The sequence below is a fragment of the Rhopilema esculentum genome, chromosome 8 (genome assembly GCF_057945365.1).
Source record: "Rhopilema esculentum isolate cy_ngs chromosome 8, ASM5794536v1, whole genome shotgun sequence".
Lineage (NCBI taxonomy): Eukaryota > Metazoa > Cnidaria > Scyphozoa > Rhizostomeae > Rhizostomatidae > Rhopilema > Rhopilema esculentum.
Window position 1 is genome coordinate 11,376,464 of NC_142822.1, and position 25,973 is coordinate 11,402,436.

The following is a 25,973-nucleotide window of genomic DNA, read 5'->3' on the forward strand; positions in this document are numbered from 1 at the left end:
GCAGACATGAGGCTATTTATTTGTTCAATCAAGATTAAAATTAGATTTTCTTAAAGCACATCCGTGTGGATGTGGCCTGAATCACGACAAAATTTGAGTGCTACGCTTTTACGACATACTTCTGCGCAAGCGTACTAGTGTTCTCCACGTGGACGAAATTACGATTACATCATTGATGAACCAAGTTGTTGTTGTGTTGCTACAGCAGCAGCAATATAAATGGCGTTCCGTAACAAGGAAGTTTAGTTGCAAAGAAGACCACTTGAAAAGCTGCAAACAGTTTACACTGCGAACAGTTGACTTCTGTAGGGAATCGGCACGACGATTGATTATTTTTTATGCAGTAAAAGGGAAAGATGACTGATGTTGTGCTGCAACAAAATCATATTCTCAACATGCACACTGACACAGCAAGAGATTCGGACTCGTCTTCCGAAGATGTCTTCATTGAGTTAGCTCAGGCATGGAATTACGTTAGAAAATGGTATGGTTTTAAAGGAAAACCAAGAGCTGAGACTTTAGACAGAGTAACTTTCAAGGCATCAGGAGATAAAACAAGATGTCAGCCTAAATCGTCCTCGTGCAGTATTCAGTTTCAAAATTTACCGGTTCGTACTTTTTTAACCTTACTTAACTCAAACTTAACCAAAGTTTAAATGACATTTTTAGACGAGAAAGCCTTCTAGGTATAGATTTTTTATTTTTTCAACTGACAAGCGAGTCATTATCATTGCCAGGAGGGGTATGCACCAGATTGGAATCTGTTGCATGTCCATGAAAATTGCGCATTTGTAAAAAGCACAGATAAAAATTTTGTGCGGCTGAGACTAATTACCTTAAAAACACAGTTTGTAACTTTTGGGTATACATTTCAGAAAAAAACGTCACTAGTGGTGATAAAAAACAATATAGCAAAGATAAACATTTTTCATAATTCCTAAAAATAAGAACGAGAGGGACCCAACCTGATGAGAATTGTTTCCGTAAACCAAAATCTGATCAAATTTTGTGCATGGTAATAAATTAGATTATCCTGTTCCATGTGTATTTTACTCCCAGAAATGATAAAAATATCCTTCACATGTTTGCTGTTATTTGGCATATGTGTACAAAAACCAGCCTCGTGTGTACACAAGCATAAAGTAATGACGATTTAGAAGATCTGCAACTCTGAGGGTCTTCAAATTTCATTAAAAGCATCAGTACATACAAGATACGTTTTACAGTTAAAGATTAATCCTGTGCAAGTGGATGAGTCATTTTAAAAGAAATTGTTTTCTTTGAAAAGGGTAGTTTTCTCTTTTTAAACTCTGAAGTAGTTTTAATTTCAGTAGCTCTTTCTTTCTTGTAGGTGAATATACAGCTAAAGATATTATCCTTTCTGGATGTTTATTCTTTATCAAGATCTGCAAGGGTGTGCAGGCAGTGGTACGATTTAGCAAATGATGATATTTTGTGGGAATCAAAACTCAAGGTTGATGTTCACAAATGGCATGTTATCGATCACTTAAGTCATCCGGAACTCTACCAAGAAACCCAAACAGAATTTTCCCCCAAAGAAATGTAAGTTTGCTTTCATATATAGAACTGTACAATATTTTTAAGACTTTTATAGAGGGGGATTTGACCCCCATGCAAGCTATTTTGTGGCTCCTGGTATTGGCTTAAATGTGAGTTGACCCTTGAATGTTTGGATTGTTCATTGCCTTGTGTTAGACAAGTGTATGTTTGCTCATATCCTTGAATAGCGGAAATGGCAAGCCTGAAACTTTACTCAACAAAACCAGACTTTGCTCAACAACATTGAACTGGACTTAAAAGACTTTTGACATCTATTTGTTGAGTTTAATTAAGTTCTTGAAAGCATTTTTATGCCATCCTAAATCGGTGGCTACCACAATAATTTAATTCAAAACTTGATATTGGAAAGAGGGGTTTAGTAGAAAAGGGGCTTTTTCAAAGCTTGAAATTGAAGAAAGGGGGCCATTCAATACTTAAATTATAGTTTACAACCATCTGAAATTTGTCACCCAAGAGTCTTGCTATATTTTACAAAAACGTTTTCAAAAAAACTTTTACAGAGTGTAAAGTTGATTTTAGGTGTTGGAAGAACTCTATTGCTGTAGTTATGTGAAGAAAATCTTGCAAAAAATTATTTTCTTTTCATTTCAAATGTCCTTGAAATCAGATAGTAGTGCTTATTCATAAAGTTTTCTAAGAAGATTATTTCGGCTTTGGATATCAATTTCCATTTTTCTTCTTTTTAGGTACTTGAGCTGCTGTCCAGAGTGTCGTCACAAAAGGCAGACATCATTTAAACTCAATATCCCAAGGATTTCCTTTTTTCTCGGATTTTCAGTGCCCAAAGTTGTTATGTTTGGTCCAGGACTTGAATCAGAGACTAGTGCCATTGTCAGAAAAATTCTTTCAGGTCAAAATTCACCATTTGTTGTCAGAGGGATGTTCCCTGGGCAGTTTGATGGTAGGTCAATATGAGAAGATATTTGAATCATAATGATTGATTTTACTGCAGATGTTTGTCTTGAAATCAAATTATGCAACCATGCCATTTTATTTATTTCTATATAGTGTACCAATAAGATAAAAAAGTTGTTGATCAACATTTATAGGATGTAAATGTAAAATATTTCAATATGTTGCAAATTCTTTTAATTTATGTAAATTTCTATAAATATTCGCCATACAAGTGTAATATATTTTTACATTAAATCACATTCGGTAAAGAAATGTTTATATAATATTTAAAACCTCTGTGCTAACAGTTCAATTGCTTTTGAAAATTTGACATAAAAATCCAGCCAATATACAAGGTGACCAGTGATGTTTAAGTTCTGATTAAAATTGAGTTTCATTCTTTCTAGGCATTGGCTCTGGGGTTTCACTGCAATATGATGGTGGGCAACTGAATCTCATTACACTTTATTCAGCTTCAAGGTAAAATGATTCAATTCTATTTTCATTTTGAAAAAAAATCTTCAGAATTCAAACCCTGCTTCAAAAGAAAATTCATGTAAAATGTTACAACAATATTCTTAGAATTGGTCATAAACTACAGTGGAATTTTAAGATAATGAACTTACAAAAATAAAGAACTTGCTTGAGCACGTGGCCTTAAGTGGGTGTGCAAGCAGGCAGGCACCTGTTGTGAATGATTAAATGCCCCTCCATTGATGAATGTTTCTCATAGAAAGCAATTTTATGATGCTGTGAATTTTTAAGACCTACTCCTGAAATAGGCCAATCCACTCGAGAAAATAATTTTCTAATTGGGAAACTTTGACAAAAGAAATTAATTATTTTGTGCTACCAAATGTTTGATATTATATATGCATACCCCACCCTGATGATGCCAGTTTTTGCTCATGCACTTTATTTTCTAATTTTAAACCAAGGTTTTGCCAAGTAGCCAAGTAGAAATTTTAAACCAAGGTTTTGCCTTGTTACGCAATATGGTTGGTTATACTGGGAGTTAGTTATAGGAGGGTTTGTTGAGTTAGGTTTCGCCTCTATGTACCTGCTTACTTCTGCTCAGTTGTAGTGGCAACAATTTTTGTGATGACTTCATCACTCTCATAAACATGGACTGGCATTATGATTTGATATCAACTTATCAAATTTCAGTGGTTTAACTTTGCATGTTCATTTCCTACTCTTTTAGGAAAGAAAGAGAAAACAATGCAGCAAATGGAGTCAGAAGAAATAGGTTTATTGTAAAAAAAGATGATTTAGATGCTGAAGGGAATATTGAAGATGGAGATGATAGCTTGATTACAGTAACTCAGCCAATCAAGAACTTATGTGCCTCTGTTGATGCATTTATTTATGTGGTTGACTCAACTTTGGGTGCAAATAGAGGTAAGTTGTTTTACATTTTTTGACACTAACCTAATACTCATGCTAATGTTGAATGATCTTATTTAAGGGTGTTTAGATGCCAGTAAATGGCAGTGGTAAACAAACAGAGCAGTGGTGTACCATTAAAATGTACTGTTTCTGTTTGCATAAATTCTGAACTTACTTTTGCAAAAGAATTCTGAACTTCAGAAATGTAGCGGCAAAGTCGGAAATTATCAAAGAAACTTCTTTGATAATTCTGAACTAATATTGTTATTTTTCCTTTCCCCTTAAAGCTCCACCCCTGTTAAAAGGCGTTGCAATGAGAGGTGCTCAAGCTTGGCCAATATAATGCTTGGTCAATTCATCAAGACACATTGACATATTCCATAATAATATTCCATCATTTCAACAAAATTGCAAATCTCATTCCATATGATAGAGTACATTTTAATTTTCCTACAATGGTTTTTGCAGTGAGGCAATACCCTCTAATTCCCCTGCTTTTTACTATCACCATTATGTTGTCCAGTTGTTTGAAGGCATTGTCCTTTTCTATTTTTTAACAAAACAGTTTTCAGTCTTTTCTAGATTTTTCTGTCTAAAAGAATTTGCATGTCATCTAATTTATTTTATTTTCCTGCAGTGGACATTGGTATTGAAGAACTGAGAGCTGTGGTCAATGATCGATGGGTGCATTCAAAGGCTCCCCTGCTTGTTCTGTCATGTGTAGCAAATGCAACTAATGGACAGTTTTCCTCTATAAATGTGGCAAATATATTAAAATTGAGAGACCTGAACCGACCATGGCAAGTCAGGGCCTGTCATGTTAGTAGCTTGTATGGACTTCTACCTGGAGTTAAATGGTTGCTGCAGGAAGTTATGAAGTCATAATTGAAATGGAAAAATTTTAGCTCTTTGTTGAACTTAATTTCAATCTGAAAGAAAACATTATTTATACAAAAAGGAATTGGATTGTATCTTATGTTAAGAGCAGGCTTAAAAATATTGAATTTAACATTTTGTAGGAAGGTTAGGAATTTTCTATCAACTTGTACATACATTCTTTACATTCTGTAGAGTCAACTGAATGAATTTGATTTTCTGCCAAGACTTTTTCTCTTTGGTCATAATTTTGAGAATTTTGCCTTCGATTTGCTCATTGAGGCTTGAGCTGCCTTCATTGTATCCTCTGTTTGCAACATGCCCATGTTCCATGTCATCTGTAACAAAGAGAAGGATATCAAACTTGGATACTCTTATCACTTTCATGAAACTGAAACAATTCTTTTCAAAGTACCTAAACAACAAATGTACCTAATGTCATTTGAAAATTATGATTTCAGGTAAAAGTTCACCAACCCTAAATTTGCTTTTGCAAGTTTTAATAACAAGGATTGAAACAAGCAGACTTTGTCATTGCATTAGCAAAGCTGCAAATCACATTTTGAAATAACATTAGCGTAGATCATGTTACAAGCAATAATATATCAATCAAAAGGCTATTTCCTTTTCCATGTGTATTTTACAAATCCATTTTTGTTCAATCAAAGCAAGAGCAGCAACAAACATCGTAGTTTTAAAATTAATTTGTGTATTTCATAAACTTTCAAAACAACTCTTGCTATTTCAAGATTCAAAATGTTGGCTACGCCATCCATTTGCCATCATGGTTATCTTGATGTAAGAACTGACTTCCAAAAGGTGTTTGTAATCAAACTTTGTAAGCTATTTCAAGATTCACAGTCCGAAGCTTGTTCAAGTGAAACTTGGCTAGGCCATCCGTTTGTTGTCATGGTTATCTCGCTGGAAGAACTGATTTCTAAAAGGTGTTTGTTATCAAAGTTTATGAGCCTTCTATTTAACCTCAAAAGTCATTTCTGTGAAATAACTTTGATTCACAAAAAGGGGGATACTTGAAAATGTAGGCCTTAATATGAAAATATCAGTAAAGCTTTTTTTCAAACTAGTGTACATACAACATGTTTAAGGCCGTCTTCTACACTATGATCTCTTGCATAGATCAAATTCTCTTTGGTACCAGCAACAGCCACAGGACTTTTTTCAGCTATCTGTGATGCCATGGAAACAGCGCTTTCAACTAAGTCCTCTTGCGATGGGAAAATATGGCTGAAAAAAGAAAAGCAAATAAATTTGCAACTTGGTAAGCCTGAAGAAGCAGAGTCATAAGACTTTATACTGAAGTCCTACTTTTGGTTGACACTGCTCAGATTTTTAAGGGGTTGGGTGATGAAGCACCAGTGATGATATCAAAAAAGTCTATTTTTAGATTTTTTGAATTATCATGAATCTGAAAAATATCTGAAAGACTATCGTCAAATATCTCTAAAGATGCTAAACTCAAAAGTATTTTGGGTCAAGTTGTTGAAAACAAAAAGGGAAGTTAATTGCTTATATTTATAGAATGACAATAGGAATCACTTCAAAATTTCAGGGAGGCATAAAGCCAAAATTAAATTACACAAATATTCAAAGTTAAGTCCATGATTAATTTATTAATGGAAAAACTACAATGTTTAATGGGGGTTCTCACGAGAAAAAGGGGCAGCACAGGGTTGGCCAGGAAAGACCTCTGCAAATTTTCAATAAAATGGAGAGAAATTATGGTATAAATGTCAAAGGTTTTATCAACTAATTGCTGCTTGGTCTTCGGAGGATCTCGATTCGTTGAATCTTTTATAAAAAACCATATTATTTTTGGATCTTGGACGTTGAGAAGAGGTGAGGATTCAGTTGGCAGAGAAAATCGCTTGTATCCTTAGCTGTGCGTCATGGAGAATTGTCTTGATGAAAAACAAAAGGCTGATTTAAATAACTATAAATTTTCTGGTACTTTTGGGAAGGTTTTCTTGGAAGATGGTAACATAATATGCGGCGTTCACCAAACACCCCCTAAGAACAAAATGGCGACGCCGTTAGTCCTAACGCAACCTTAAACCATTACTGAAATTCCTTCCTTTCCTACATTTTGTTGAAAGGACTTTTGGTTACTTCCTTCTCCAGCTGTTTTTCCAGATTAAGAGGGCTCCAGAATCATTTTTTAAACTAAATCTACACTCGTTCAAGAAGACATTATCGCCCCCGTCGGTGACAAATGGTCCTTTGTGACTGTCACTCTGTTTTGACGGTGAGTGCAGTTATTTGCTGAAAAACCAGACTTACTTTTTAGGACACTGTTTATAATTCCGTAATTCAATAAAGTATGCCCAACTTAGTATTTTAGCCGATTTTGATCCCAAGATTTAATAGTTACTCGCTATTTTTACTGTTTACAATTGACAAACAAGTTTTTTCGCAAATTCTGCTACAATTCATTGGTTCCTATAAGAAAACTTGTTTTGACCTGCCCGTTCTCAACTTTTCTCCAGTAAACTGCTTTTGTAGACACCTTGCAAATTCTTTGGGTTGTGAAATTTGGGTTGCCTACTTGTTTTGCAATTTCATCTTATGAATGACCTGCCTGGCGTAAATGCTTTATGGCCATTTGCTTAGTTTCATCCATATTTTGAGTTTTTACCAGTGCCCTAGGAAAAACCTTTTTTGCGCTTTTGAGAAAGATTTTCCCAATTAACTTTCTCCAAACAAAACTTTTGTTTGTTTATATATTTATTTTGCTTATTTCCTTAATTTGATCTCACTCTTTCGCTAATATGGCGTTTGTGAAAATAAGGCCCAAAATTTTGCCCGAGCGTTCGAATACTTTTGGGAGGGGAGTGTATTGCCAAATGAGCACAGGTTTTTTCCCTAAATTTATTGTAAGATTCAAGATTTAAGACCATGAACTTAATCAGAACTAGCCCAGAAAAACAATAACCTATCACCTTACTTTCTAAACTCTCATCCTTACTTGCTATATCTTCTGGTCAATCTACAACAGATTTTGCAATCAAATACTGTATTAGTGGGGGAAAGGGGCTTTTCCTGTCCATTTTCTTCCAATTATCAATCAGATTTGGGAGTTATTGTGTAACTTCCTTAGTAACCCCTTCAGGTTAGAGATTTACCGATGATACGGCCTAACTCGCTCTCGATGATGTGGGAACATTGCCTCATGACTGACCTTCTCAAGTCTACGGCATGTTTTTCTGAGAGAGCATTTTATGCCCTTCCTTTTTTATTGGTATTTTATTAAAAAATTGACATAAGTTAGAAAATTGACATACAGGAAATTTGAACCAAGGCATAAAATTATGCTATCTGTCGTAAGTAAACTAAATATTGCAGAAAAACGAAAACATTTATAAAACTGACCTCACTAATCCTAACGACTTTGCTTCGTCTGATTTCATTTTTCTTGCTGTATAGCATAATTCTCGTAACAAACTGAAACGAAATAAACATTTTGAGTCACTTAAAAACGACAATTTTATGTAAAAAAGAAGCATTTGAAATAAAGGCATTCAATGATGTTTTACATCTCAGAAACATATAGAAGAAAAAATGTCAAAGATGATTTGAAAGCCTTCAACCTTTCATTGCCAACAACTCTTGGTAGTCGTTGCAGGGTACCAAGATCAGCAGCTAGACCGATGTCCACTTCCTTAGAAATAAAAACAAGGTGAAAATCAATACCAAATTTGATTGAAAATCGGGTCTGAAAACTGAATCCTCTCATTAATGGATAAGCCCCGTCTTATACGTAACAAGTACATTATAAAAAGAAAATGCTAATTCTGATGTACATTGACATCTGATGTACTGACGTTCTCTGCAGATATTTAAGATAAATCATTGAGGTAGAAAACAGAAGGGCAAAAATTGATGTAATAAACTCTGTACAAATATGCGTCAGGATGTACTATGTCAATCGGCCCAAACAACAGTAAATTGCAAGTGAATTGACAAAATGTGACAAAAAAGACAACAAAACACGATGAAGACAACACAACTCTACTGTGGGTTCGAAAGAACACTACACAACCCTGGTACGTGCCCAGATCATAAGACACGCTTTTATTACACCAGCTCAAGACAACAAGTAAAAATATATTACGTGCCTTAAAGAACATATAACGACACTATCATAAGCTCTAGACAATTTAACATGATTCCTCCTTAAAACTGCCAGACAATATGAAACAGTTCTATTACATGCTCCAAACAGCACTATACAACTCTCGCACGTGTTCAAATCAACATACTATGACTCTGTTGTGAGTTATAAAACACATCACACGCTTTTATTAAAGTAAGGCCAAATTAACGAACATTGCACATGATATTCGTATTTCAAATATGTTAGACAATTTTTATCAGTTTGACCATCACGTTTTATAAGAAAATCGATCACGACCTCGCCACACAGATGTTTGACGATCGTCAGACTTTTTGTATGACAAAATTGGGTTTGTGACAATGTTTCCAAGTTTGGCATGTTGTCGTCAGACAATTCATTTCAATGCTGTAGAAATAATATAGAGATACGCAGTTTTATACACAGTGTATCACAGAAAAATCAACAACAACAAATTGTCAGACAGCTATGGCTTATTTTCCGATCTTGCAACAACGTCATATGACAATGTTTCAAACCTCTTAAAACCTCCAATCAACATGAAATTACTCTGTTACGGCCTCAAATGCGGACAACACAATTTGAAATACAAGTACCTTGATTTGAAACCAGGCATCTGCTGAACATAATCGAATGTCGCAGGCAGCAATCATGTCAATGCCACCGCCGATGCAGGCAGAGTGAATTGCTGCTATCACGGGCTGAGGGCATTTCTCAATGACATTGAAAGATTCTTGCATTTCGGCGATTGCCTCTTTCATTTTCCAAGATTTTCTTGCGGCGTCCATTTTGCTATCACTCATTTCCATAAAGACTGATGCATAATCAAGCAAATCCAGGCCTAAAAAGAGCCGAAAAGGACAATGGGTTACTGGGGGTAACGGGGGTTTGGCTCCAAAGAGGAGGCAGATCTAGCTATAATTTCAATAAATTGGGGTTTCCCATTTAGGCGTGCACTATTCAGGTTCCAAAAACAATTGATTACAAGACTGGGGAAAAATGTTCACCTTAAAGTTTCCAACTACAGCAGTGGCTTACCCAAGGGAGGGAATAGGGGGTCCGGACCCCCCCCATTTTTCTAAAATATGGTCCTCGAGATTTGTCCAAAAACAATGTCAAACTTTTTTCAAGTCATCTTATTAGATGAAAAGCCATTTCATTCAAACCAAGGCGAGGGTCTGGGACAAATTTTGCAAAAAGGGCGTTTTCCCGTATTTGTGATTGTTTGAAGGGTGTGGTCCAACAAATTTTCTGGGACCTGCGCCCCCAGACCACCCCTTTCTCCCTACTACAGCAGCTCTGGGTACGCTACTGCGGGCTAGGAGGTACTCGACCGACTGCCTCGTCTCGCGATGCAACGTTGGACCACATGGAGGCATGTTTTGACAGTTAGTAGCTGATCTTAGCTCAGTAGTGATGTGAAATTCTTAGTTATCTGTAGCAAATTTGCAACAAATGAAATTAACACAACAAGTGTGCAATGTAGTCTTTACGTTGCGAATACGATTTAAATTGTGTGATATTTCGGCAGAGAAAAGATTAGACAATGGAAGAAAAGAGACTACAAAATGTCATGGATGGAATCAATTAATTAATCAATCAATCAATCAATCAATCAATCAATCAATCAATCAATCAATCAATCAATCAATCAATCAATCAATCAATCAATCAATCAATCAATCATCTCAACCCAGAGGATATGAGAATAGTTTTTACTTCAAAAGACGTTCAGAATAACATTCGCACTATGCACTGGTTTACAAAACAGAGCGCGCTGAGTGTGCTGCTAAAGGCGATCAAGTGTATACAGCTGAGTGTGCCCCCTAAAAGGTATCGAGCACTTTATGACAGACACAATAGTTATTAATCCCTTCGTACTAAACAACCATGTAAGCTCCACAGTATTATCTGGTGCTATGGAATAAATTCTCTATCTTTAATCTATATCAATCTACTACAGTGTCAGGTTTTTGAATATGCTAAGTGTTATTGTAATTCAATATTGCCCTAGAAGAGATACAAAAACGAAATACGAAATAGAGTCATCGGTTTCGCATTTGTAATCAACTAAACGTACTTTTCTCTAGAATATTGTATTTTTAATAGTCGCCTTTGATTTGATTAGAAATAAGTTTACGATGACCATTGTGATTGTTTGACTTCCCTAACTGGGTGAAGAAAGCCCGTCCAGTTTCTAGTTTATCTAGTAATATCATCAAAAGTGATAAAGATTCCATTAAATCAATAGCTAATCAGTATTGAAATGGTGAACAATTTAAGCAACACATATTGAATGAAATGAAAGTGAAAACTCTTCACCATTCATAACGTCATGAGGGATATATTAAACACACTCCCAGCCAGAGTGGATTACATACCGCCTAGAATAGATTTGGGTCTATTGTAGATAAATGTATTGGTATGTACAAGTCTCATACTTTCGCCATTTCGCCAACCTTGAAAATTTTCAAAATGAGCTTTGAGTTTGAATTACATTGTGACATTTTATCAGAGTATTCCGTCAGAAGTAACTTTGCTTAGCTGCACTCACCAGATAACCAGACCCCAATTTCAAACAAATCTGATCATCAGGCTACAGCTGACTTTTGGCTGAAGTGGCAAGAATTTTATAAAATAATTTAACCTTCTACTTATTTGTCAAAGTATCAATACCACTTGAATAAACGATTCGTCACTATTCCTATTTCAAGATTATTATTTTTAGTTTTTTTAATAGTTTAGCGATTGTGGTATCTTTAAAACCTCCATCTCACTTTGGTAAACTTTTAACATTTGCTTAAAAACTCGAAATCCCACTTTCTTATTCGTTGTCTGATTTCGATTAATGTTGTAGTGAACTCACAAACTTGCAAAACAAACAAACTCACAAAACAATAGCAGAGAACACCTTTTGTTTTCAACTTGCGTAGTAATTCTTTAGCCCTATTGTTTTCATCTAGCTCTTTTCTCTTCCTTTTGTATTTAATTCAATAACTCTCTGTTATCAACTTTTGAGTTACGTGGAGAGTTTCTCTTTCGTTTTTCACTAAATTAGTAAATACAACTAAACAACAACATTTACTAAAATGTCTAGAAGCGTTCTGCGACTAATAGGAGTCAGGCTGCACGAGCTAGAATTATTTATGATGAAAATATTTCTTTTTAGTTAGGAAATTCAAGGAGCTAGCAAAATGCGTAAATTATTTAGACATCGGTCATAAAGTATATTTTATATGGGGGTGGCCGATTTTCCAAAACTTTAGCAAAACAATCAAAAGCCCATCCTAGATTCTAATTTTATCTTTGTGGCCCAAAAGCAATATCGGGATATCTTTCATGACCCCATAAACAGACCTCATTAATCTGTGCGCTCGCAGGCACCAAAGTGCATCTCAGGACTTTCTGCAGGCACATTTCTGAAACGATTATTATTTATCTTTATTGTGTTACAGTCATGCTTTCTTCAAACAGCTTTCTTGGTATTGAAATTGAACAGTCAAATAAAATATAAAAGGTAGTAGTAGAAAGTCTTCATTACCAAAATGACAGAAGGTCCTTTCTCTAAAGGTGCCATTTGATTCTCAAAATCAACTTGTCTGTTTGTCTCTTTTCACCTTTAACTCTTGGTGGAAGAGATCACTCGCATTGTATCGCTCTTTTCTCAGAGTATTATGCTATGACTTGTAAAACCCATTCGTGCATAGTTGGCTGAAAATAGCACAATCCATTAAGTTAAAATCTCAAGCTTTTGAATCTGGTGACTATCGATTTCTGACTTATTTGAGCAAAATTTCATGGTACACCTCCAAACGATCCGTAAAAAAAATTTTCGACAACTTGTGACAACACAAACAAGCCTTTATTTCTTCAATTTTTGGAGTAAAGGAATTTTCATATTAAAATAATCAAATTTTACAAGCATGAGAAACTTCTTATTATAAATAGTGTCTTTATAAGATACTTTTTATAAGAAGACATTTCAACGAAAGTAATTGGGAATAGGATCTTTCATGTCTATTTTTTTATCTTTGAAATGAGAAAAACCCAGTGTAATGTCGAAATTCTTGCAACTTTTCCCACGAAGCGAAAGCAAAATCCTAAAATTCAGAAACTTTGAGAGAAGATGTTGTAAACAAAACTGCTCCATTTAAAACATAGCGTTCAAGATATTGGAAAGCGTTTTGCTGAAGATTTCATTATTTGATAAATCGATAACAGCGATAGGGCTACTTGACAACCCAAAACGACCCTTTGATAAAAACTGGATCATTCCCTTTTTATGTACAAAATGTAACACTAGTAGCATTTGTTCAGTTTTCCATACAGTTACATGTAGTTCATGATGGTATGGCATCTGCTTTGGACAACCGTTAGTTGGTGTAACAGTACTGAGCGTAACAGGGAGGTTCTCGATTTATCAATGTCTGACTATAAATTGCAACCTATTTTACTTGCAGGCATATTTTTGCTCGGCTTTGCACTCGCAGGCACAAAATATTATTAATGAGCCCTGCCTATAAAGCAGGTCATTTTCAGAACCCATTACCCTTCAGCATCATAAACAGATTTTTGAGGCAATTTCAGAGGGCATCTTTGCCGTCGCCATCGACAACAGAATGTAAGACAAGTAGAGGTCTCAAAAATGACATCATAAACATATATTTTTAGATTCTTTTTAATTTTGACTACATCAGCAAAAGGAACACCTTGAAAAACCTCTAAAGATGCAAAACCAGTTTAATACGTCAAAACACTGTTGTAATATGGCCAATAGAAGATTGAAAGTTTGCTAACGGATTAATACTTATCTAGCTTTTTTCATAAAGTTATGAGATGAACAAAGATCAAATAAGAGAGGTGTGATTGGGAAAGAGCCTGTGCTCATCTGGCTATATCCCCGCCAATTCGTAACATATTTAATTTATTTTCCATAGTTAGAAGTGATTCATGGAGCTCTAAGGGATTCGTGGGGATCTAAGGGATTAATGGAAATTTTTCGTGATGTTATCACTTAAAAACTGTATAAGACTAGTCCTTGGGAATCGAAAGGTCATACTAACATGGAAAGGGTCGTGAATACTTTGTGAAAGATAAAAAATCTTTTCATAATAGTATGGATTGCTATCGGAGCGGAGTAACTTTCATATCGGATAGGGGATTGAGTTACACGATGCCAGACAAATCCGATACACAACGCTCTGATTAGCGGAGGGAAAATTACTCCGCTCTGGAGGTTATACGAAAATCACTCCAGAGTCACTCCGTAGCGAAGCGTTGTAGTGTAATCGCACGAATCCGATATGCTCCACTTGGAAACAAAGGATTTTCTTATTGTTTTCTGCTTGAAGCAATTCGATCGATAGTGAACAATGGCACTTTCTGAGATTTTGTTGCTGTTGGATAATGCCAAATCGAAATCGTCAAAACATTTTCGCATTTGGATTTCATCTCTTCCCGAATTTTAATGAAGTGACCCTTGGTCGAAAAACATACTTTAACACATCAGATAGCAACACAATCCCGCTGTCCGTCCTACGAAACCCATAATTTATCTCTCAGTTTCACGGTTGTTTTCGTCATTTTATGCATAGCTATTGAAAACGAATTCGCAACAGCACATAGATTCGAAAATATCATCAAAAAATTCAATCTGGTGGATTTTGTGCACCAGAAATGCAAAGGATTTGTGTACCAGAAATGCAAAGGAATACAGGCTTATGAGCGAACGGAGCGTCGTAGTGTAACTGCTACCCTAAATATCACTCCGGAGTAAACGTTACTCCACTCTGCTCCGCTCCGATCCGGTATAGTGTAACTCTAGCCTGAAATTTCATTCCAACTCTGGTGTTACAAGAGTGCCAGTGGTTAGCATCAGTGCGCAATATTTGTCAATTGCCAATTTGGAAAATTTTATTTTTTACAATTGAATTTTAATGGCCCAACAAAATTTGCATGACTTTTTTATAGCCCCAGAGAGGTTTGGCAGAATTGTGCATGGTACATTCAAATATTGTCAACCCCCATATATCAGATACTTTATGACCGCTCCCTATGATGAAATGCTTTTTTTTTTGTTAGGAAATTCAAGGAGCTAGCAAAATCGTGGGTCTGCTCCCATTTCCTCCCTTAGCCAGCAAATGCCCGAAGAATGCTCGCGGGGATATTTGTCAAGCAATTTTCTGGTGTCTTTAGTTGGTTCCTAGCTTGGCTAACTTGCTGAGAAGTTAAATGAATCTAAAACTCACCGGCCGTAAAGTGTTTCCCCGATCCAGATAAAACAACCGCGCGTATTTCTGTGTCTTTTCCAATTTGGTTGAAGCACGCCGTCATATCCCTAACGAAATAAGACGAAAATTTTTCACAAACAATTATTTCAGTTTTAAATTGATCGGTACATAACGTGATACCCTTCTCCACACGATATGTAAATGTATGCGTTACCCAAACATTTTTTCCCCAGTCCCCTCAAGTTGAAGTTCAAAGTGCAGTGAGAAGAGAACGGCCCCCTCTGGTTTCTTGATAGGGCGAATGTAATGTCTTCTTATCACTAGTCATGACGTCATCAATCGCACATACACCCTGTTGCAAATGTCAGGCGTTAGCGCGGCAAGACTGAACGGCAACTCAACAACATCACCTACTCAGCAACGCCTCTCGAGGGAACAGGCTGCCCCACCTCAAAAAAATGACTGCGCATCGCAAAGCGTTCATTAATAAGGGCAGGGGCGTAGTGGCTGGGGGCACTTTCCCCCTCTATCATTGACCATTCGACAATTTGTCGGAAATTTGGTATCTGTTCGGCAAAAGAATATTTGTAGCTCATAAAAAGCAAGAAAGTTCAAGGATGAAGTAATGATGAAATAATTGGCAAGTTTGCTGCCACACCATTGCTAAGGAGACTCCTTGTGCACTGAAAATCGTCCAGTTCGTTTCTTTAAATACTTAAAATGTTAGTTACCAGTCCTATCGCGAGTTTTACTGTTCATCACAGATACTGTTTGCTGATGATTATGATTATCCAATGTTCGAATACGGATGCTGGCTGCTCTCTGAATGACTTATTGAAAGCAGCAAAAGTGAAGCAGCAAAAGTGAAGCAGCAAACGTGAAGCTGCAAAAGTGAAGCAGCAAAAGTGAAGCAGCAAAAGTGAAGCAGCAAAAGTGAAGCAGCAAAAGTGAAGCAGCAAACGTGAAGCTGCAAAAGTGAAGCAGCAAAAGTGAAGCAGCAAAAGTGAAGCAGCAAAAGTGAAGCTGCAAAAGTGAAGCTGCAAAAGTGAAGCTGCAAAAGTGAAGCTGCAAAAGTGAAGCTGCAAAAGTGAAGCTGCAAAAGTGAAGCAGCAAAAGTGAAGCAGCAAAAGTGAAGCAGCAAAAGTGAAGCTGCAAAAGTGAAGCTGCAAAAGTGAAGCAGCAAAAGTGAAGCTGCAAAAGTGAAGCAGCAAAAGTGAAGCAGCAAAAGTGAAGCAGCAAAAGTGAAGCAGCAAAAGTGAAGCTGCAAAAGTGAAGCTGCAAAAGTGAAGCAGCAAAAGTGAAGCTGCAAAAGTGAAGCAGCAAAAGTGAAGCTGCAAAAGATACATATTGTTTGTCATGTCTCACTGCATTATAAAACCTGCGCATGCGCTTGATGAGGTCATAATTCAAATTTAAACCCGTTGTCGGAAAATTTGGAAGCTGCCCTCTGATCTGGCTATTCTGTAGCAAAGCTGCCAACAGTAGCATCAATCGAGTACATAAACGTGCTTTAAGGATTTTGTACCAGGATTTCGCATCCACTTTTGAAGAACTTATAACAAGACATGAAGTTAATCAATTGAGAGAAATACGCCATTTAAAACCTGAAAAATTTACCACCCTTGTCGACGTTACAAATAAACTCAATTTGACTGAGAATCCTCTTTTTCCCGAAGCAAATTACAAATAAAAATAGACTTTAAATTTCAATATGGAGTGTTGTAAGAAAGGACAATTTCCATGCGTGATGTAAGAATAAATTTGCATAATTAACGAGGAAGAAGTTGGGGGAGGAGTTCTAGTGTTGGTGATAGAGAGAGGTCAAAATGTTGAGGAAGATCAGATAATTGAGAATTGAGAACAACGGAGGGTTGTATTTTGCTTGTATTCGTTTGTACTTGAGATGTTTGCTTATTATTAACTTGTATATATTCTTCGCTCGCTGCTTCCAATTCAAGACGTTGTTTACAGAGACTTGTTGTTTTTGATGAATCGCATTCTCGGAGACGAATCGGAGTAAATTGTATATTTCACATGGAACATGTTAAGATGTTCTACATATCGTGATTTAAAAAGGTTTTACGAGAACAAGCCTCCGAGCCTCCGTTTTGCTGGCAACCTAATTCCCCCATTCCAACATGCATTGCGGTTGGGTCTAAACAATAACCTGTTTTCTGGCCCCGTTTTACAGACCCCAAATCTCAGCAACTTTAGCACCGATTGGCGCCCTTTTAGTTGCTTCCCGGTGAGTAGGATGGTAGCCAGTCCGCCACTGGATTGAATCTCGAAAAATCCAATGTTCTCAGTCAGCGTTTTACAAGCATTGTCCTCGTAACTTTTTACAAACTTTTTCTTAAGCCCGCTCATAATACTCCGTTTTTTTCTATAAAAAAAATTCTTCTCTCTGTTTTTGGTAGCAGTATGAATAATGGAGGGCTTAGAAAAAGTGACTTATTCCTAATGACTTAATTGAACTCCTAAAAATACATGCAATATTTTCTTAATAATTCCACAAAGCTACAACTTACATGACAATTGTAAATACAAAAGACTTCGCGAGAGCTGGTAAATGAAAAGAATTCCAAGCAATGGGAGATAGCAGAAAAGAGACAAATGATATTATAAAGAACAAGAAACGTTACCAATTTTTTAATATTTCTACAAAAGTTTTCAATATTCCATAGCATCAACCCTATGTTTTCATTCCCCGTTAACTTGATTCCCCTGGGTCCCCGATTCCGTGGTTCCTCGCTTATGTATTCCAGGCTACTGCTCTTTTGTCTGAATCTTTGTCCGTGTAACTTGCTCGAAATACAGCCTAATTCGAAACGAAGGGAAATGGGAACTTCACTTGCTTTTCATTTTTATTTCTTCGTCTATTTTCGTGTGTCAGAGCCTTCTTGTCTGACCTCTGACGAATGACACGAAAAAAGAATCGCACTGAAAACTACAGTGTAATCATAGTCATAAGGATGACATCACGCTGTCATTTCGAAGGTCGGGTCATAGGTCTACTCTCTAGCCGATAGCAACCCCCGTCCACGCGCAACGAATAACAGGATTTCCTAGACAAGGAAGGAGTTCCGTGTTTGTCTGATGCGAGTGGCCTTCGAGAACGATTGTGTAGCATTAACATTTGAGGAAAACGAGGGGAAGAACAGTTTATTACAAGATCAAGTAGAACAGAAAGTTTACAGGCAACAGGAAAGTTTAGAGCTGGCATTTGCAGGAATCCTGAAAAGAACTCAAATACAACCCATCCGAAATGTCTACGGAAACTGCCGTCTTGACAGATTTTGCAGGAACAAGAAGCACAGAAGTCCATGGCTGTGGGGCGACAGCATGTTGTGACCCACGAACTCCATGTCACAGATTCATATTCTTAGGGTTTCTTTGCTTTCTTAGTTTCGGCGTTTATTTCTGCTACGATAATCCTGCAGCTTTGCAGGAAACCATCCTCGCAGACATGAGCATCAACAAAGAAAGTTTCATGAACCTCTACGCATGGTACTCTTGGCCAAGTGTTATAATGGCGATGTCTGGTGGTTTTCTCATAGACAGGGTCTTTGGCGTACGTCTGTCTGCAATCATATTTGCTTCTTTTATAACTTTAGGCCAGGTTATCTTTGGACTTGGCGCATATTTACAGAAATTTTGGGTGATGGAGGCGGGAAGATGTGTCTTTGGCCTTGGCGGAGAAACCTTGGCAGTTGCCCAGAACACGTATGCAGCCGCCTGGTTCAAGGACAAAGAGCTGAACATGGTATTTGGACTGCAGCTGAGCATGGCCAGGATTGGCAGCACCGTGAATATGAATATCATGCAGCCTGTGTATCAAAGATTTGCTCGCGTATACAAGGAACCTTATGGAGATGGCTACAAAACACTGGGCTATGCCTTGTTTTTTGGGGTTATCTTTTGTCTGTTTTCACTGTCGATTTCACTCACCCTTGCATTTCTCGATAAAAGAGCAAACAGAATACTGCGTAGAGACGATGCAAAAACAGGAGAAATAATTAGACTCAAGGACATCAAAGAATTCCCATTTTCATGCTGGCTCATTTTCATCATATGTGTCATGTACTATGTTTCTGTCTTTTCGTTCATTGATCTTGGTTTGGTATTTTTCATGTCTAAGTATGGGTTCACACATAGCCAAGCGAGTGTGTGTAACAGTCTTGTTTACTTGATTTCTGCAGCGGCCTCGCCATTCTTTGGCTTTATAGTGGACAGAACAGGGCGGAGTCTTTATTGGTTGATGTTTTCAATCATGATGACTCTCTTAAGCCATGCATTGCTTGCACTGACATTCATAACACCATTTGTTGCTATGTCCATAATGGGAGTCTTCTACTCGCTTCTTGCCTGCTCTCTGTGGCCTCTCATTCCCAATGAAGTGCCAGCTCATCAGACTGGCACAGCATACGGATTGATGCAGTCTCTGCAAAACCTTGGTCTTGGGGTCTGTGCCATAGCAGCAGGCAAGATTGTTGATAACAGTGGCTACCTCATGCTTGAGGTGTTCTTCTGCGTATGTCTTTGTGTTGCAATGCTTGCTGCAGTTGCTCTATACTTTTGGGATTCAGCCAAGGGCAGGGGGTTGAATTTGTCAGCAAAAGAAAAGAAAAAGGCAAAGGCAAAGGAGATTGCTGAGAAACAAAAGGCAGTGAACGATTCAGCCTCATATGAGCAAAAGCCACTTATTACAAACTGAATGAAACAATGCTCTTAATCTTAAAATCGATCAGTAGTTAGTGCTGCAAAATTATATCAGTTCATGGCTTTTGTTTTTAACTTCAAATGAATATTCACAGGTTCCAAGAAATGCTACATTGGTCACAACATTTGTATTTACAAACTTATAAAGCTGCTTAAATTTAAATATTTTCAAGCAGGGTTTTATCAAGAGAATGAACAGATATAAAACTGGCTAACCTACACCTCTATAAATAGACTACCTATCACAATAGAACCCCCTTTTGTTGCTAAACATCCATGCAATCATTTCCTTGCATACAGCTCAATGCCAATTAAAATTGAATAGAATTAGAATTTGTTCTTAGAACACTGGGATATATGTCTATTGATTCTCTTTAATTTCCCCAAAATGGCCAACAACTATTGGAAAACAAACAACACAGACATTTAATTTTGCCACAGATAACTAAGTCATTTAAGAACTGCAAGAGCCTCATGCTTTGATTCTCATTGCAATGTGCCTTGAGAATAGATCCATATATATTTTTTACACCAAGTTGACTAAAACAAGCTCAACTGGATTGAGTAAGTATTAAGGTTTTTTATCAATAATAAAATTAAAAAATATCAGATGCAATAACTAATGCCCTTGTGTCTTTTCTAAGGCAATACAGACATGATTACATTTAAGATACATTGATTGAATGTTTACTTTATAACAATGGCTCATACTCACTTGAAAAACTGTTTGTTCATTGCATTTAATTTCTTTGGCCTGTTAAGCTGCACATTCAAAACATGGTCTGCTGGTTGTGTCAACTTGAGAGTTTCAAACTGGGCAGCAGTCATTGTGCTTTGCAGTTTAACAAGATGTCTTTTAAGCACAGGAACAGCAACAACAGATAGAAACTTATCTAGGGAGAATGCAAAGTCGTAGAAAATCTGGTGCTTGAGATAGGCAAGACGGCAGAGCTCTAATACAATTGATTATGGGGATTCCCCAAAGAAAGACATCTACAGCTTAATTCTTGCTTTTTTATTGATTGTCATCAACAAACTCACAAAATGCTAGCAACCACGTAGCTGTAGATGTTGGCCAGGATGGACAAACTCGAGCAAGAACAATACTTGAGGGGGACAGGCTTTAAAACAAGAAAACAGATATATTACAAACGATATATTTGGACTAAATTAAGCTCACAGATTTATAATTATGCAAAATTTTCAAAATATCATTTGGAAAAACTGTAGCAAGAGGGGGCAAGTCATTGTCAAAATTTACATTTGGGGGACACCCCCCATGCCCCCTGCAGCTACATGGCTGATTGCTAGGGCCAATCCCCTTTTAAAGTACCTGGAGAAACAAAGGGTTTTCTAAAAAGCAATCAACCTCCTCATGGAAAACTTTAGAATGCATGAGATAATTTTCTGTTTTACCTTTCTGTCATACAACACTTGAATGCAAGGAGGTGAACTGCCATTTTGGTGTGAAGTACAAGTCTGTTCTAAGTTGCAACTCAGAGTTAAACCTCTAGTGCAATCATCAGGCGATTTATGGGTACTTATATAAATTATCAGTATAAGGAAAACCAAGTATAAGATTTAAATCTGAAAGGCTCTTTTGTTATTCAGAGAAAAGTTTAAACAGTGATAACAGCACAACTCACTAGCATCGGCTGGGTGGATAAAACCAGAAATTAATGCAGATGGCAAAAACCTTTGTCTAACTAAAATGGTATTAAAAATCTCAAAACATCATGCAAATCTGTAGAAATTTTATTCTTTGAATTCTAAAAAAGTGTCTATATGACAAAAGTGTTTTTTATAGCAAAAGTGACTATACTCATGCTGATGTTAGTGTCATGATCTCAGGTGGGGAGGGTTGCAGAAGTCATTGGCTCTTCCTGTTCTATATTGTGACAAAAAATGTGGAGGATGCAAAATTTCTACAAAACTAGGTCATTACCTATACACTATTCTTTCAAACACATTTTAACAATACACACACACATATACAAAAAATTGTCAGATAACAGGCAGTGCACAACAGTCTAACAATAAGGGGGATGAATAGCAGGTAAAGGAAGCAAGGATGAAGAATCTGAGGTTCGGTAAACTATATCTACAGGCTAAAGTAAATATGATTGTGTATAAGTTGTTATTCTAGTTTGCTGACAACCCATTCATTATGTAGTACATAATGCCTCATATTGTGCCTTAAATGCTGGTTTACAAGATTGTATCCAGGTAGAACTTCCATGATCATATTTACCCAGGCCATTCAAGGAATAAATTTGCAGGCGTGTAGTCAATCCCACTCCTTGGCCAGTTCAAGTTCAAGGGTCCAATATGGGTTATTATTTTTATAATTCTAGCATAATGGAGAATTTTTGAACAATGATTGGCAGAACAAAATTTGAAATTTTTACTCATCTTCAAATCATTTACTCTGCACAAGGGCATGCATTTTACTTTTCAAAGCTATTTTGCAATTTGAATATAAAAATCTTATTAGAAAGCATGAAAACAACAGAAAAATGGAGGTTTTCAAAACCTATCAAAAGTTGATATCCACACAATATAGAGGTCTATAATTGATGATTTATTGGTGGCATTGATGAAGCAATGTTGGTAACATTATCCACAGTATACGCTCAAGTATACAGTCAAGCCCTAGTATACGGTCAAGCCTCAGTATATAGTCAAGCCCCAGTACAGGGATTGTCCATCAAGATTATGATACAGAGAAAAAAACATGCAACCGTTATCGTCGTGATGATAGAAAGAAGTCATTTCAAGACATAGGCCGTAAGCTGTGACCAAAAAAGGTGCTCCAAAATCAATTTTCGTTGCCCGCATCCGGGCACAACTTCACGACTGTTTTTTCTTGTTTATAATGTGTTACTTAATATAAAATCAGTTGTTGTCACTCTGACAAACATGCAACTCGTGAGATACGGGGGTCAATAATTTCTAGGTTTTATGACGTCATCGATACAGTCAAGTTATTTAAGAAACATTGTTTGACACATAAACTGCCCTCACCAGCTAGATCACATTAAGTTAGTATACAAACATGCAACTTAGAGCATTGTCAAACGCTTCGTGTCTGAGGAGATGCCTTTTAACGGTTGATGACGTCATCACAACATCATCATGTATTATGGTCAAAACCATCTGTTTTTGTAGTTAACACCGTAGTTAGCAGCATGAACGAGCTTACAGTTGGCAAATGCGAGTAAGCTTATTCATACTGTACAGGTTATTCTCGTACAGTGCTGAGGAGAGGGGGGATCAGGGGGGTCACTGACCCGGGGGCCCATAAATAACAACCAATTGAACAAAATTTCTAAGTAATAATCCAGCCTCCCCATCAACATTAACAAAACATAATATTAGAGACAATAATGACAAAGGTCCATGAAGTCGTGAAGAAATTTTTGTTAAGAATTTCTCATCTTTATTGGCTAGGGCTAAAGAAGTTCAAAAGCTTCTGAATGTTACGAAATGTGCTTGCAGGTGAACATACAGGGCAATATGTATGTCATACAGATTTACACTATGGCGTTCGCATCCTTTTGCAACAGTGTGTCGGTATGGTTCAATTTAGTTAATGAATGGAACGTTTTTCATTTTCTAGCCTTTAAGAATTTCTAAGAAAATTTCATTTTCATGCATTATGGTGCTAAGACATCAGTTAAGCTCAAATTATCAGGTATCAGATATCAGTCATCAGGTATGGTAAGTATGATATTTGATGCGTACATTGTATTTCGATTGTATTTAAGAAGTTCGAGGTTGAATGAAACAGTGCCACATGGAAGGAAACAGAATAAACAGTTGCCTAAAGTAATAAATTTACTTGTGATAAATCATATCTCTTCCATTAAATTTCCCTAAGTCTCGCGCCTAACCCATTTGTTTTTTATTCTCAGTTATTTAAACGAATCATCTTGTACCTGTTATTTTCTATTTCTTTCTAATTCACAGGAGGGGTGAGAACCGTGGATTTTCCGACAAAAATCTAACAAGCTTCTATATCTTTCTCATAAATTTCAACATAACATAACGACATCAGAACTGAAAAAAAGATCATTTAATATATTGAATATTTTTACGTTTATTTAGTTTATAGCATTTAGAACCAAAATAGCCACCCTAGCAGTTTAAGCACCCATAATTTTCAAAAATTTCTGGGGAGCATTCCGCATACCTCCTAGAAGTGTCTGTCTTATAATTTAATTTTTGTCCTGACCCGGGGCCTATAAATTCTCTCCGCGGCCCTGTTCTCGTATACAGGTTTTGAATAGTTAATGACGTCATTCCTTTATGATTTTTGTACTTTACTTTCTTACATCAGGTTGAAATCAATAATTTTACGAAAAACATTTCAGCTATTTAAGCTTTGTAAACGCGTTAAAAATAAAACAGTGGTGGCGCCAGCTGTAGTAGAGTGGGAGGGTAATGGGCGTGACCCAGGAGACTACGCCTTTACTGTCTCATTTTAATTGTTTTTTATGCCAGGTGCATTTTCATAGACAAATCTTGAAAAATATGACCTGCCCCTACCCAGTGCATTTTCCATCAATTTTAGGAGAATATCTGGACAATGTTTTGCAAGAGGGGAGGGGGGATAACCGTCCACACTACCCCTTGGTGCCGCTACTGGAAAGCAAGAATGTCAAGAATGTATCAAACAACGATCCATAATGGGAGAAATTTGTTTAGCCGACCGCCATGTTTATTTTAAAGCAATTGGTACTTAGGTATTACCCGGACTGTGATATAGGGCCGAGAATAATTAAGCAGTATCGGCTTTCGGCATTCCATGTTATACACCTTAAGCGCGGGAATGGTGAAGTTTGAAGCTGAATTTCAAGAGAATTGCAGGTTTCTACAGTTGACAACAAGAAGATTCGTAATCAGCACGAAAAAATACACAGGAAAATGCTTATTAAACGTAGTGCCGGAATGAGGGCAGCGAGACCAAATAAAAATCTGACACAGCTTACGGCCTAACACAGCGGCTTCTTGGCCAGTAGACATTCAGCCATACATGTTTAGCAAGCAGTCATGTTGTAAAAGCCATACATGAAGGACTTTTGTGTAGCTCACCTCTAACAATAAGAAACACAAAGCCAGCTTTATTCCTTCAACTTACATCAAAACAAAATGATTCAACGAGTTCCATAGACTGCCATTCAAATCAAACCTGTCTCAATCATCGTAAAGAAATTGAACACGTGTTTATGACGAGCATCGATTCAGGATTTTTATAAACTAGCAGTTAAAAGAAAGAAGGTCTAATTGATATTGATGATAGCAGTAAATGAATCTTTTTCTTAGGCTTATACTTTTTTATAAGACAATTACATTCAAATTCAAAAATCTTACTTTTACCTACAACTGCTAAGAGCTGCAATAGACCAGAGGGGCTCTAGATAACGAGGGACATACATTTCCAAACCAAGCATCTTGCATGTATGCAAAAAGGGAAAACATTTTCGCCTTTTAAAAGAAACATCAAAATATTATGTCATTTGAGTTTCAGAAAAATTTCCAAAAAACCTATGGTTATAACTTTAAGCTTGGTTTTTGCGCAATATTCTCGATAATATTTTGACGTTTTTATGAAATAAAATTATAAAACGAAACAAATAAAATAAAAAAGGGTAACAACAGTCGTTATGGCGGATTTATCGTCTGTGTGGCCACTTATTATCACATCAACTGTTTAATAAGCAGCCCAAATAAAACAAGCTTTAGCTGTGAAAATAATTGAGAAAATGAGGTACATTTGCCAAATACCTCGAGATGTTCCGGCTAGTATTTTCCTGGCAGATTTTGACAATATGGTCGCCATTACTGCTGCCTCAATTTCGCATGTGGTTGTTGATGTTGAGGTAGACTGAACGAACTTTGAGCGATGGGGATTGTACAAGGTGGCAACGCTCCTTTTTTCGTCGCGCAAACAGACTTTAAGAAACGAGTACTGGACAGTCAGATAAAATAAGAAACTTCAGTACTCGAAGCAAAAAAATTAAGAAACTATTAAATCGTGATAGAACTGAGAACAACAAAATTTTGTAAAATCCAAGAACGTGACTGCCTTGTTGGCCTAGCGTTTAACACAAAAGAGATAAAAATATACTCCC

At 36.7% G+C, this 25,973-nt stretch overlaps 3 protein-coding genes across 3 annotated transcripts; 2 read left to right on the forward strand and 1 right to left on the reverse strand.

Moving 5' to 3' along the window:
- Nucleotides 1-356: 356 nt before the first annotated feature.
- On the forward strand, nucleotides 357-4,749 carry LOC135695205 (F-box only protein 4-like). The gene is made up of 6 exons (XM_065214201.2): nucleotides 357-608; nucleotides 1,352-1,563; nucleotides 2,268-2,482; nucleotides 2,883-2,955; nucleotides 3,680-3,876; nucleotides 4,502-4,749. The coding sequence occupies exons 1-6, from the start codon at nucleotides 357-359 to the stop codon at nucleotides 4,747-4,749; spliced, it is 1,197 nt and encodes a 398-aa protein (XP_065070273.2).
- A 73-nt stretch (nucleotides 4,750-4,822) lies between these two features.
- Nucleotides 4,823-25,786, reverse strand: LOC135695207 (delta(3,5)-Delta(2,4)-dienoyl-CoA isomerase, mitochondrial). The gene is made up of 8 exons (XM_065214203.2): nucleotides 25,627-25,786; nucleotides 20,555-20,732; nucleotides 15,139-15,227; nucleotides 9,487-9,731; nucleotides 8,346-8,416; nucleotides 8,128-8,199; nucleotides 5,835-5,985; nucleotides 4,823-5,078 (listed from the first exon to the last, which is right to left on the reverse strand). Exons 1-8 carry the CDS (start codon nucleotides 25,679-25,681, stop codon nucleotides 4,983-4,985), a joined length of 957 nt encoding a protein of 318 aa, XP_065070275.2. The 5' UTR covers nucleotides 25,682-25,786; the 3' UTR covers nucleotides 4,823-4,982.
- LOC135695204 (lysosomal dipeptide transporter MFSD1) lies at nucleotides 18,212-20,556 on the forward strand. The gene has a single exon (XM_065214199.2). It carries the CDS (start codon nucleotides 18,386-18,388, stop codon nucleotides 19,832-19,834), a length of 1,449 nt encoding a protein of 482 aa, XP_065070271.2. The 5' UTR covers nucleotides 18,212-18,385; the 3' UTR covers nucleotides 19,835-20,556.
- Nucleotides 25,787-25,973: the final 187 nt, after the last annotated feature.